Source organism: Gambusia affinis, linkage group LG13, assembly GCF_019740435.1.
Source record: "Gambusia affinis linkage group LG13, SWU_Gaff_1.0, whole genome shotgun sequence".
NCBI classification, from domain to species: domain Eukaryota; kingdom Metazoa; phylum Chordata; class Actinopteri; order Cyprinodontiformes; family Poeciliidae; genus Gambusia; species Gambusia affinis.
In genome coordinates this window covers 8,943,193-8,957,534 of record NC_057880.1, presented here as the reverse complement: position 1 = coordinate 8,957,534, position 14,342 = coordinate 8,943,193, and the positions used below count along the sequence as shown (strand labels likewise).

Below are 14,342 nucleotides of genomic sequence, written 5' to 3'. Positions count from 1 at the left end.
GCTCCCAAATTAAATTTTTAACAGAGTCCTGCAGTCAGACATGGTGATTAAGAGTTGACGATATCGTCACTGTTAGCGTCTACCTGAAAAATTTCATGGACCTATAAAAATAGAAGAATATATATAAATCGCTGAATCACTGCATAAGTGTTATATGATTGTTGTATGAAAGTTGGTAAGCAGGGTTGCACCTGCCCCGGCTCCAGACGAGTTTAACAGAGGGGGCATCAACTTATTTTTGGAGTTGATGCCCTCTCCAAAAGTAATTACGTAGCTGAACATAGACAACAACTACAGGCTACTTGTTAACAAGCTTTTTGTATTGTTATTAGCTAGTCATCTTTTAGCTGACATTACCTGTGTTGAACAATATTACTCATTTCAGTCGGTTAGTTTGGGGGGGAAAACTGTGCCAAGTTTTTTGCGTTTTGCTGGTTTCCTGCATAATTCTAACACACACCTGCGCATCCCTGTACAGCAGCAGCAGGTCTCCATCGCTGCCGCACAGGCGTAAACCCAGCGCGAGCGTCGTAGCACTCATGTTGCGTTTAAAGGCGGTTGGGAAAAACAGGTTACGAGGTGTTAACGGATTAAACAGTTTTAACTGCTGAAAACAGTGGCATAGGACACAGATATGGGAAGTGCTGAAGCCCCTACTGTATCAAATTGATATAGGAATAACAGAAAGTTGGCCATTCTAAGGCAAAAACAACAAACGTCTTCCAGACTCAGTGGGCGGGCAATGCCCCCCAATGCCAGCCCCTGCCGCCGGTCCTGGTTTGTACAAACATTTTAACAAGATATAGTGAAACTGTTTAATTTTGTTTGCTCATTATTCTGTGTAGATAAGCCAATATTTGGAGTTCACATACTAAAAAACACTTTCTGTGAAAATCTGAGTCAAAAATGTCCTTCCTTTTGTGATGAAATAAAACCGTAGACTTGTTTTTTCACTCTTTTATGGCATATGAAAGAGTGACAACCCAATTGGACACAAGAATATTGTATCCAATAACCTTTTTCTTAGTCGTTTTACTCTTATTCTGTCTCTTGGACAGTGATTGCTGGAGGTAGGCACCAGCTTTCCTCTTTAAAGGATAAGCGAGACAGTTGGATGGACTTGAAATTGTGTTCTTCTTATAAACACTAGATGGCAGTCTTTGACTAAATTAAAAATCATTTTACCCTACGCTCCCATTTACCGAGTCAGTTTCAGTGCTGGGGTTTGTGGGAAAAGGGGGGAGAAAATTAGCCTTTACATATTTTAAAGAGTTTAAAGTTATTTGATACTAAGATTTGTAATTTTGCAAGTGGAGGTAAGGAATTGTCTAATTAGAACGTAGTGAAATGTCCACATGAAGTCGATGCGATGATCCTTGAAGTCATGCAAATTATTGTTGTTCCTGTATTTGTGTGTTAGTGTACTGACAGCTCGCTCTTGTCAGGCGATGGTTCTGCAAGGTTTCAGCTGACACTCTGTTGACTCTGCCCCTCACACAAACACATTCAAACAATTTCCTGCCTTAAATCAGAGGCAGAGGTGGTGTAATTCAAGCTAGTATTTCTACTATTAGCCAGATGCTACTACCGCATCCTCATTTCATGCTGACAAATTGATTTGTCTCCTGTATGACCCAGAGCAGAGTTATACAGAGTTATTCTGTACTCTCACTGAATTCATAGCATAACTTACCGTACCAACGCTCCTTCAAGGCCACTGATCCAAACCTTAAGCTTTTATAATTACTGCGGACTAACAAAGGACTACACATCGATGACGGTTTTTGTGTTAACATCCATGACTTGTGACTGTTTCTGCAGTGTAACATAGTCAGGCATTTATCACAGACTCAAACAATTCTATTCTTGCTCTTAGAAAGTCAGTTCAAATCCATGTAGAAATGGTGCAGGTTATTTCCTACTTCTAAATGTATGGATTAAAAAAACACAACATGTGATTAAAGAAAAACTACCTCTAAAAAACACCAAACATCTGGTATAATATTTTTTGGAAATCCTCGCTGACCTATCCCAGAAAAATTTTGTCTGATTTAATGTCAGTAAGTGAGAAAGTATGCCTGTTTACATACATAACCATCTGGTTTCAGCTGAATATGTTTGAAAATGTAACACTGATCTATTTTCGTAACATCTAATTTTATCCGGCAGTGTCCAGGCCAGGGGTCAGGTCTTCCCAGAGGTCAGCGAGTATGTTATAGTCACTACCAGATGATTGTTAGGGGAAGCTGATGTTGGGTTCCAACTTGGCCAAAGAAGAAGTTCAATATAAGTTGTAGGGATGACTGTAGACAATTATTGAGCTTTTCAGTCTGTTGCAAAGAACGTGTGCTGTATTTCAGAAACTCTTAGCATAGATCTCTGGAATCATCAGAATCTCGGGATGAAATTAACTAAGATTGTGAAAATATGCTTATAATTTACCTTCTCTTCATCAGACATGACATTGAATAATGGAGTGCTTATCTCTTTGCAGGCTGCAAAAAGATAAGCACTTTAGGTGGTCATGGTAGAAAATTATTCATTTTCAACCTAACCCTACTTTAAACTTTTAAACATGTCTTCCCTTTATTGCTATAGGTGATGCTGTCTGGTCACTAATGTTGTTTTGTCAAACCAGCTGAGGCTCTCAGCTGCATTTATTCTGAGATTACATTTCACGCCAGTGGACTCTAGTTAGTCATTTCCAAAGGAATTCTGGGTTAAATTTTGGGTGTCAGAGTGAATGGGGCATTTAATTGGCCCAGCCTGGAGCCAGATGTCACATAAACTTAATCTAATTAAGAAAAGAGGCATTAAAATGTCTAATAAATGAAGATGCAGACTTTCAGATTTGTACTTAAATTCAGCAGGGAACTCACTTACTGTTTCCCCCCTCTAAACAAAATTCTGGTTTCCAATATTCCTTGGCTTGTTCAGTTTTCAACTCATGACTGGAGGTGTCAGATCAGCTTCTCTGATCTGCATGGGGGAATGAGAGGCATTTTGCAGCCGCTCACAGGACGACGGGGTGGGAGGGGACGTCGCTACGTAGTAGAGACCCACTCACTCGCTCACTCACTCTCAGTGCATGAACCAAGTTTCCTGCGCCTCGGCCATCTCAGCGTGAAACTTCTCTTGAGATGAACGCGCTCGACGGCTGCGGACGGGGTTTATGCGGGAATAGGAAGCCGTGATAGCGGGTTCTGGTGGAGGGGTGGAGAACCCTGTCCGGCCCGCCGCCGGAGCTGAATATGGGTCAGACCGCTGTGTCTGCCGTGTCTCAGTCAACGAGCGGTGAGTGTGTGTTTTTTTTGGGTTGGGGTTCGCGCGCGCGTGTGTGTGTGATGTCAGTGTGTCTTCCTCTTGCTTCTCTCTCTCACACACAATCCGCTATCTTTATCCAGGAAGTCTCCTCGTTTCTTGCTCTCTTTGTTTAACTTTAGTTTCTTTTTCCCCTCCTTTTGACATAAAGAACTTAGAAACACTCCGACGAAACGCTAAGCTTTGTGCTAATCTGGCTAGCTGGATTGTTAAATCAATTCGTGCATCTTTATACGCGGGGTGTGCGTTTCTAAATTTATCGCTGGCTGCGCTGCCCAGCTGTCATAAAACTAGTTAAACAGCCAGCGAACAAGCAGGCGGTGGAGTTTTATAACCCTAGGGCTGTTTATGCGGCCGCATTGTTGCCTCCGAGTAATGAAAACTTGATGAATTTTGCAGCCAGTTTTAGGTCTGTGCAGATCAAGAGGTTAGTTAGTTTTCCCAGAAAATATTGTTCTTTGTTTTTTGTTTGACGCTCGTTCTTCATTTTAACTCGTATTTTAGAGTTAAGCAAATAGAAACGCAGGCAAAATACTACAAAAATATGTTTTTACTCGGGCACTGCGCATTTAGAAAAGGCGTGACAGGAAATTTCATAACTTTGACAGAGATTTCATTTGACAGTTGTACAGCTCAATTTTTATTCTAATAAGATGAGGCTAAAGCTGATGTAATATATTTATCGGTGGGTTTAAAAAGGTTACAGAATAAAACAGTTGTTTACATGTTTTTTTTTTTCTTATTAAAGGCTTCAAACTAATATTTCCCACAACTTTCAGTCTGTAAATGCAACATGTGCCTGGAAGTAAATTAGAATATCCTCAATTTTCAGTAACTCTCCTTTACTTTCTTTAAACTTTAAATCTGACTAAACTTGTCCTGTTTTGTATCATTTATGGATATTAAAATACCTGTTTGGCTAAATGCCAGATAATGGAAGAGAGTATTGGGCATAATTATTATTGTTACATTTGGAGGAAAAAGTGATAAACCTTTAAAGCCTGAGATCAACGTCCCAGTTCAGAAGTACAGAGGTGGCAGCGTCATGTTGCGTGGGATATTTTGTGCAGGGAGGACTTGTGAACTTCAGACATAAGATGGCATCATGCCGAAAGAACACTATGTGGAAATACCGAAGCAATATCTCAAGACATTAGGTAGCAAGTTAAAACTTTGGCATAAATGGATCCCCCATGGCCTCAGTCATTTTGCAAAATTAGTTAGGAAGTGAAGGACCGTAAAGGTCTGATCTCACTCCCAAAGAAAATTAGGAAGGAAGATGAAACCCAAAATCCCAGTAAATTATCAGAAACTTGTGAAAAAAAAACGCTTGAAATGTTTTAACCAAGTCATACAGTATAAAAGACTATTCTACAAAATACTAGTGAGAAATGAATATTTCTAAAAATTCTTGAATTTTTCTGACATTTAGGAAATGTAATGAGAAAACATTCTTTTCTATACAGTGCAAGTAAAAAAAAAACTTTCTACAGATGACTTGAACAGTTGTGCTGCAGTACAACTATCTTGTTGACAATCTGCTCTGATCTTATCTCCTTTGTGAATGTTATGTGTGGTTGTTGTTGGTATCTGACATTAATTTTTATTGTTAGGGCTGCAAAATAAAAGACAAACCTACGATACAGATAATATTAGCAGGGGTGCACACATAAATCGGCCCCCCGAGTTCTTTAATTTTAGGAGATCAGTCATCGACCAATACTCTGTACTACAAATTGTAAGTGTTATATGTGAAGCTGATCTTACCACCTTGGATGGGATCTAAAAATCAGCCACTGTCCTCTTTGGTTCTGCCTGACAGATCCACCCACCAGATCATGTCTGTCACGTTCGCAACATTGAGACAAAAAAAATTAGTAATGGGCAGAATTGGAATTGGCAGGTCAGATTTTTTAAAGACCGGTGATCAACAGAAAGCTGCAATCGGTGCCTAAATATTAGGCAATATTTACTAAGCATATTTACTAATATGCTTAGTAAATATTCCAATGACATTAGTTGCATATTTGGCTCTTTTCTTCTTTCCTGTGCTCCCATCAATCAATTCAATTTTGAGCAACGTCATTAGTGTCAGAGTATTTACACCTGAATATTTCATTAGTATGAAAAATGCAAGTTTAGAACACTTGGAAAATATTAGCCAACAATTATTTCACTTCAAGCAGTTCTTTACAATATGCATATTGCACATACTGACATTGCAAGAGCATTATATTTGTAATATTAGTGCAGCTCTAGTGGTCATTGTGTCCTCCATGTCAGCGAAGGCGCTTTTTAAAGCACTTCCTTCTTCCATCTGCTGAGAAGTTTTATGAAGATGTTGATTTCACTTTCCAGCAGGACTTTACTCCTGCTGACACTACTAGAGCTACCAATACCTGGTTTAATGAGCAAGACACAACTGAGCTTGATAACCTGTCTAACAAGACCTGACAATGTGGAGAAGTTAAAGGCTGTCATCAAAGTCAGCAAAGCCGCAGGCTGGTCTTCTCAATGTCACTTGCTACAACTTATTGGTTGCGCATATTGTACATATACAGACACAGGTTTTGCTAAGTGAACATTTCTTTTTATTAAAAACATTTTTTTTTATCTTAGTTTTGTTCAAACGTTCTGAGAAACTGAATTCTGGCTTTTTGATGATCAAAATTAACTGAAAGAAATACAGAAGATCGGATGAAATACAGAAAATTACAGAAGCAAATTAACTTGTTGACAACATTCTGATCTCTTGAGATACAGCAGCATGTGTTGATGAATAAAGATAGATCATCCTGTACTTTCCTTATTTTTTTTGTTACACTTTATCAAAGCAAGTGTAACACCTTTTTTTAATGCATGTTAGCCCTGAGGGAACATGCATAGAATGTAAACAACTAAATGTAAACAAACTGTTCACACCAAGTAAAACCTGAAATTGGTAATGATCTGATGAACAATGTATCTATATAAAAACTAAAGGGCTACTAAGTCAGAGACAAGCTGGACAATCAGGCAAAGAATAAACATCTTGGAGAAAGGACTCCAATCAGTGGCAATTAAACAAAAATAGTAATATGCAGCACTCTACAGAAATTCAAACATAAAAACATTTATTGTAATCTTGCAGATCTGTAGTGAACTGTAAGATCCAAAATGTTTTCCTTAACAAGAGTTTATCTCTGTTGCCTCCTCTTTTAGGAGCTGGCACAACTTAATATCTTGAAATTTCAACCAATATCGGGGTCAGCTGTAATGAGATGTTTGGCAGCAGGAGATTTTGCATCATTATTACTGTTGTTTTCCGAAACCCTGATTCGAAGCAGTTCTGAAATGGTAATAAAGAACAATATTTTTTGTAATCTAGTCTTCTACCCTTTTTCTTTTTTCACATTGGAGTCATATGCTCAGACTTCCTTCTCTTGTTGCACTGTTAGATATGCATCAATGAACTTTGATTTCTATTTGATAGGTGAAATATTGGAGAAATATTCTCTAGTAGTTGTTTTCATACCGGCCAGTGGCATAAACTTTGAAGCACGTTTTTTGTTTTGAATGATCAGATGAATTTTAGAGACATAGGTGAGCGTTCTTTTTTTTATTCCTTTTCTGTTGGATTCAGAGCCACTACCTTAGTAAACACTTTCAGCATATTTTCTGTTTCATGAGGTCTATCGATCAGGGAAAGTCTGATCTTTACTTTTCCTTCTTTGTAGAGAAATATTCAATAGATTCTTTAGTATCAGCTAGCACTGGTTGTGTTGCTGCTTTTTTTTGTCCGGCTGGTGGGGCACACGTAGTAAAAAAAAAAGTAAGTTCTGTAGAAAGGATGTTCTTTTTTTGGAAGTTTTACAGTGTAGAGCAATCTCTTTCTAATGGGATGCTTGATTAATGTGCTAACTGGTGCTAACTATTGCTAAACTATTAACATGACGCTTTAGTCATACAGTGATTGTTTTCACAGCTTTATATGTGTCACTATAAAGACAAGCTTCCTGCTACTGCAAAAAAAACATGCATGTGAACTAAAGTGAGACATTAAGCAATAATTCATTTGAACTGAGGCTTATATGCTGTTTGGGAACGCTTATCCACCACATGAAGCTTAGACTGTTTAGCTTGAGTGCTGCTGCTGAAAACCCCCTTTGGATATTTGTTTTCATTCATTTTCCACTAGTGCAGTGCATCAATGGGGTGCAACACTGAACAGTAACAGCAGCTTTGCGTAGCTCTGTTGTGGCTGAAATTTCCATCTCATTGCCAAACAGGACTGATGAAAGACTCATGTAAGAAGTTGTTTTTGTTTTTTTTTGATAGTTCATTGCTGTCTGATTGACCCATGATCATGTCCTCCTAGCTCCGGGATCTGCTTGGCAGGAAATTAGTTACTTTTTTCCAAGGCAGAGTTTTATTCAATTACTTGTGATTTTTATGCGTTGGTTCCTTACATCTAAGGGAAAACAAATATGATGTTTGCTGCCTTGTGAATGCTCCTTATTTCTACATTAGTAAGTTTCTGCTATTGAGGACAACATGGTGCAGCTGAATCGAGACACTTTGGGTGACACTGCCTTACTTTCTATGAAAGTTTTTTTTTTTTTCAGTAGAGTTGCTGTTACCAGGCACACTATGACAATCAAAACTCAAGATTCTTCACATAACGCAGCAGTAGCACATTTGAATGAAGCACAATCTCCCTCATAACACGCCAGCTGTCAGGTTGGTTAGGACACTGTCTGACAAGAGCCTTGTCTTCTTCAGTCACTCAAACTCTTCATATTTAGAGCTTAATGTCATTTGACAAAACTGCACAGTCGTGTCCATGTAAGCTTTAGAATCTACTCATTATATCCAGTATAATTTTCACTGGATCATACTGTTTTGGTTTAAAAAAAATAAAATAAAATAAAATTCAGCTCATATCTTCATGATGATTGTTTTTAGTCTTTTTTTTCTGAGTTATTTCCATCGGGCTTCAAAGCCCACGCAGATTGGCAGCACATGTGGTCTTCTTCTTCAGCTTCATCATGAGGGTCGATGTCTGTGGCTACAGAAATGAATGAAATTTGGTGGTTGAATAAAAACAGATGTTCTTTATCAAACAAAATCACTTATAAAGTTAAGAATAAGCCAATCTTGCTTTAATAAAACACCTTAATCTTTCTCTTCAAGCTGAAGTCTTCTTCAAAGAGATCCTATCCTGCTGTTAACATGAAATAAGTTTAAGCCAATATTCTGAGCTCAGTGTAAGAAAGTATGTGCTTCATGCTTGAGGTCTTGGATCAGTGCTTGAGGCTGCTATATTGAAATTATAAAGGACGTAGTTCTGAAGTTGCTCTGTTGTTCTGTTCCCAGCCACAGAGTAAGGAGAAGATGCTTCCAACGCATATTTAAAAACAGCTGATATTCAGCAATAAAACTACAAACCCCGTGACAACACTTTAAAACTTACGGAAAGCCATAATGTGAAAAACTCGCTGCTGTGACAATGAAATGCGATCACTTCAGAGTAAGAGCAAGGGTGTAACACTGACAGACTAATGGTTAAAGGATGTGGTATGAAGCACTTAAATCATAAACACAGAGCATCAGCCCATCCCTTCTTAAGTTAACATCTATTGACAGTATATGGTCATTTTTATTTGCAGTTGGTAAACTTATTAAAACCTTTAGATTGCTCTGTAGGAGTTTTTGGGTGAGGATGGGGGTTTGTGAAAAAGTTGCTGTGTTTAAATAAATGAGGTTTGTTAACATTTTGAAAACAGTGCCAGAGATGTTGCCAGTATTGTTGGCATTTGCTTTGGAGGTCACCAGAGATGGAGAATATGAGACTTCATTCTTGTAAATGGTCTTTTTATTTTTATGAAATAAACAATTAAAGGAAGCCAGTACTTAACATACTGGCTCTCACGTTTACTGTAAAAGAGCTTGCTTGATTATTAGCCAGTGATGTTTACTGACTGAGGACTGTTAATGGGTCATAGCAATCTGTTAGCGGTAGCCTCATCGGACCCACAGACGTCACATGAAGGAGCCCAGTAATAAAAAATCTCTGATTGTTTCCAAACAAAGTAAACGTTACGTCTGAAAACAGCTCAGTGTCAGTCGTTATCTTGTAATTTATAACATTTGAAACTTCCTTGTTATTGGGACTTCTGTGAGCAAATAGCTAATTTGACCTGTCGGATGGGATTCCGCTGCTGTCAGTCCCAAACTTGATGCATAGTTTTAGTAGGTGATGGTAAAATAGATCAGTAGGGTCATTATAGTAAAGAACTCAGGGAAATATGGGGTAATCATACTTTATCTTGCCATTGCAACATTCAGCAATAGTATTGTAATTGCTTGTTTTTCCAGACATTGTGCATCTCTATTCTCGTATAATGAGCTGAATATGTTTAAACACTGTTAATTAAAATTGATATCCAACCCATTGATAAAAAACTACTGCTCTTTACCGTTTTTTTTTTAATCCTTTTGTTTCTGTAGTAAGGTTAACATTGCTCTTTCAATCAGGTAATGGAAACCCTTTGAGGTGATGGGGTGCAGGAAGGGACACATGACTCAATATGGAAACAAACTGGACCTTTTTGTGGTGCTGTCCGCCGTCAACTCAACACTCGTCAACCTGCGCCCCCAAGTCAAACCCCTGTCTGTTATAACGATGAATATTCTCCACATTATTGCATTATAGATTACAGAACAGCACTGTGGTGTGCTTGAATTTGCTGACTTTACAGCTCTATAGTAGCAGGAAGGATCATAGTGAAGGATTATTAACAGAAACTGATATGCCCTCTGCCGTCTGTCAGCAATTATGGCCGCTGTAAAAAACAAACAAACAAACAAAAAAAAGAAAAACAGTCAAGCCACGGTGTGATAGTACAAACGGTGTAGCAGTCTTAACAATGTCCAGATTGCTTGCCCTCTGAATTATTGTGTGTATTATAAGTTTTGGTACACTGTGGTTTTCTGGCTTTTAGATTAGGAAGAAATGACATAAGTGTTAGGTTGCTCCTCCCTCTACTCGTGTCCAGCGCCTCTTTTTTGCCCTGTTCGTCTTCTCCTCTCGATCCTTTCTTCCATCTTTTCTTACCACATATTTTCTCCAAACTTCAGGCTTCGATTCCCTCCTTTCTGTCCCCTGTATCTTCTGTTCTGTGTATGTTTTTGCCTCTCTCTCCACCTCCATCCCTCTTCCTCTGTTTGTGACGTCTATTTCTTCTCTCCCCTGGTAACTTGCAGCGAAGGAAGGAAACAAGCCTCTCCCTTTCCCCTCCTCCTCAACACATGTCCCTGCTATATCTTCTGAGAAAAAACACACACTGGCTTCAATACGATACATTGTTTTCAAGGGATAGCACTGTAGAGAACAAACGACAACAATAACAACAAACTGCCTTTAAAGGATTTAATATTCTGTTCATTTTATGATGTGTAACTGCAAATAAACCCATTGGCTGCGTATCTTTGCATAGCAGTTTTATAGCTGGACAAACCCAGTGGGGGATTACTTCAGTCAGATCTCGACTGTGTCACAAGTTGTGTTTCTGATTAGCCTACCCGTTCCCACATCTGCTGTATATCCAAAGCCTGAGTCACTATTCAAGGTTGGCCGAGTCAAAGTGATTAAAAAGAAAAAAAAAATAGCTCAGTGAGAAATCAGTTTCAGTGTGTGATGTTAAAGCCTCAGTAATGTGTGCTAAGTGAGCTTTCTTCAAAAGTACATCTGGAGGTCATTCCTCTCTGGAACAGCCAGGTGTATTTGTAGTTTTTGCTGGAGATGAATTCAACCACCTTTTTTGAGTAAAAGCAAGTTGGAATGCTTTTTTTAAATAATACTGATCAGGCATATTGCTACGTGTTACGGTTTAATTTAGTGACTGTTTTAAAAACTTCCTGGGCTAAGTAATCCAAGAAGTGCAGATCTTTTAAACAGATGCTATCAGATGAAGCAAAAGCCCGTCCCTTTATCCTGCCTTTTTGTTTGCATCCCCTCTTATAATGCCTTGCAAAAGTATCAATTCCCCATTTTCCACATTTTGTCGTATTACACCCACAAACATTAGTACATTTTATTAAGATTTTAGATCATAAGCCAACACAAGTAACGCAAACCTGCCACTTGGGGGGCAAAAACATTTCTACCGACTTTGCACATCTAGAAGTTGAATTCTTTCCTCATTGTTCATTGCAACATTGGCCAAGATCAGTCAGATTACACAGAGCATGTGTGAGCAGCTATTTTCAAGTCCTGCCACAGATTCTCAGTGGGATTCAACTCTACACTTAGAGTAGGCTCTGTCGGTCCTAACTCAAGTATTCTTCATCTTCCAACAGGTTTCTTTTATGGATTTAGAACTTACAGGTTTTGACCCGAACGCCGTCGATGGGGAGGGAAGTTGAGATCAGGTCAGACATGTAAGAGGAGCTATAAACAGTAAATGACAAGATTTTAAAATGAACTAGAGCATAAGTGGGTAACCGCTGAAGTCATACTAGATCACGACTAATGCAATCTCTCTTGTGTGTTGGTTTAAAGTCAAGCAGCAGCGTTCTGAGATACCGGAGATGGTTGAGCTTCCTCTTATTCAAAGGAAAATGTCATTACAGTAGTCTAAGTGAGAAGAAGTAAAAGTATAACATACCATTGCAGTCATAGTTTTTGGTGCATTTTTATTTATTTGAGAATGTTGCTGAAATGAAAGAAGCAGTTTTTGTGTAGTTGTCAGAGTGATTTTCAAAAGACAATGTTAACTTCACTGAGATCCAGAGGTTTGTTGGACAAACATACCTACATTTCCAATTTATTGGAGATTTTATATTTGCTTCACTAGCTAGACAACAAATATTGTCTAGCATCAATGATTGATGCTCAATAATAGAGTTTAGATCATCTGGGATGTATGATTGGTAGGAGCGTAACAATGTGCACAGTCTAATGAACTTCTGCTCCAGGCTAAGCTACCAACTCCTCTATTTAGACTGTAATAAGTAGATCAATGCAACTTCACGTCTTGCGTTCTCATTTGGTTTTCTCTCTGCTGGATTTATTGCAGGCTTATTAAATGCGCGTGCCACAGAAACCCGAGTCCAACCCGACCTGACCATCAAGCAAATAATTTTGGCCCGGCCCAGTCCGGATTTCGGGCCGGGCCATAAATCTAAGATCTACTAGTCAAGCAGTCAGTTGAGGAGGTAATTTTTTAAGGAGTTATACACTTTGAATGAGCAATATGGCTGAATATCATCAGCATAGAGATGGTACGGTATATTGCTAAACTTGATATTGAACTTGGAAGGAAATTATGCAAACCACTATATATTGCTGTAAAAGATGTTTTATATGAGACAAATATGATAATAAATATTGGGCCATTTAGTTCTTTTAAATGATTTTGAAAATGCGTGTATGTTAACAGGCCTTTCAGTTCAAGTGGAAAATTTGAAATATTTTATTACAACATTGCAAAACCTCAGTCAGTTGGAAGCTTGTAGCATTTCATCTTCTGGGCTTTGAGTTTAGGAAATGTTTGGTCTGGATTGCAAGGTTATTGGTTTTCTCTGAAGATTGAATTCATGATAATAAAATGACTGGGCATGTGTTTGACTTACTCAGCAAAGGATGTGGAGTGTTAAGTTTTGCTTTCTGTGCTGTATGAGGGTCAATAATGTGGACTTTAGTTTTACAGTCTTCCTCCATGATGACAGAATATTCCTCTTTCATGTTAAAATATGTTATTGTAGTAATGCTGAGTCCTGTTTCAATAAGAGACAGAAACATTATGAAAACAAATGATGCAGGTCATTAGCCACAGCCATTAAAAACAACACTTAACTCAATTATATTTAGATCGCATGTTTCATGGTTCATATTTTACTACCAGCTATGAATCACATACTCTTTCTCGGGATTATGAAGAAAACCTGAACTATGAACTTGAATTTCTTTTTTTCTTTCTGTTCCTGTTCTCTTTGTTCTCAGGACTCAAGTTTTCTTTCACTTCTGTGAACTATTTCTGTGTATTTCTCCTCTGTCTGCCCAGCAAGTACTAAGTCTATTGTTCTTGTTTAGTTGTGGCTCACAAGAGGTTTTGTAGTTGGTCTTATGGTGATTATGAGTGCTGTTGCTGATTTTCCCATCATTAGTTGCACAATACAGCTGCTAAACTGCTCCTATTGTGATTTTATATCAACACAGGAACAGGAAATGTGTGTTGGTGTGCAGGCGAGAGACTCTGTTAGAGCCGTTTTGGGAAAGCATGCTTAGGTCTCTCCGGCTCACTTCAGTTCTTTCATTTTTATTAATCATATTTATATATATATATTCATATATTTGAGTCCTTGAATTTTGCTTAAATAGCAATCCTGCCACACTGACTTTTACAGTAGTCATTGCAGCCAGAATAATGGTTGAGTTGATACAGTTTTTTCTTTTCTATGGCTTTTAAATGTACAGATAGACCTGTCACGATAACAAGTTTTGCTGAGCGATTAATTGTCTCAAAAATTATTGCGATAAACGATAATATTGTTTGAAGACCTTTATACACTGATTTAATGAAAATGACGTAATAATGCATGTGATTTCCTGCCAAAGATGGATACACTTTATTTTGAAAAGAACATTAAACACTGGAACTGATAAAAATAAACAAAACAACCAAAAACAAAAATAAAATGGATTCTCAGTCTCCATTAACAAAAAACGTACTTGAATAAAAACTGAACAACATAAAGCCAAAGTGTAAATAAATACTGCATTCAACCAAAAGAGTGCAGATTATGAAGTCTGTTTACCATATTGCCCTTCAGTAATCATTAGATTTAAATAGAGAAGATGGGCACATCGACTACCTAATGCAATAGTTCACACTACACGATTTTCTGCCTCGGTTTTTCCTTTATGACAATCTTAGAACTTTGGGCTTTCTCTAAGAACCTGAGTTCCAGTGAACTCAGGTTTTAAAATGAGTTCACTGAACTTGTAGCCATTATTTTGTGCCCATTGTTGGAAACTA

The 14,342-nt window shown here is 38.0% G+C and overlaps 1 protein-coding gene across 6 annotated transcripts in view; it reads left to right on the top strand.

Moving 5' to 3' along the window:
* Positions 1-14,342, top strand: part of phactr2 (phosphatase and actin regulator 2) — a 49,631-nt gene that overhangs the window by 14,215 nt on the left and 21,074 nt on the right. Inside the window, exon 1 of one of the 6 annotated variants that reach the window (XM_044135654.1) lies at positions 2,974-3,294. The exons of the other annotated variants lie outside the window; for them this stretch is intronic. Coding sequence (XP_043991589.1) covers positions 3,252-3,294 — 43 coding nt within the window. The 5' untranslated portion in view covers positions 2,974-3,251. Of the gene's footprint in view, positions 1-2,973; positions 3,295-14,342 lie in introns of those variants that run through there. 6 annotated transcript variants of the gene reach the window in all.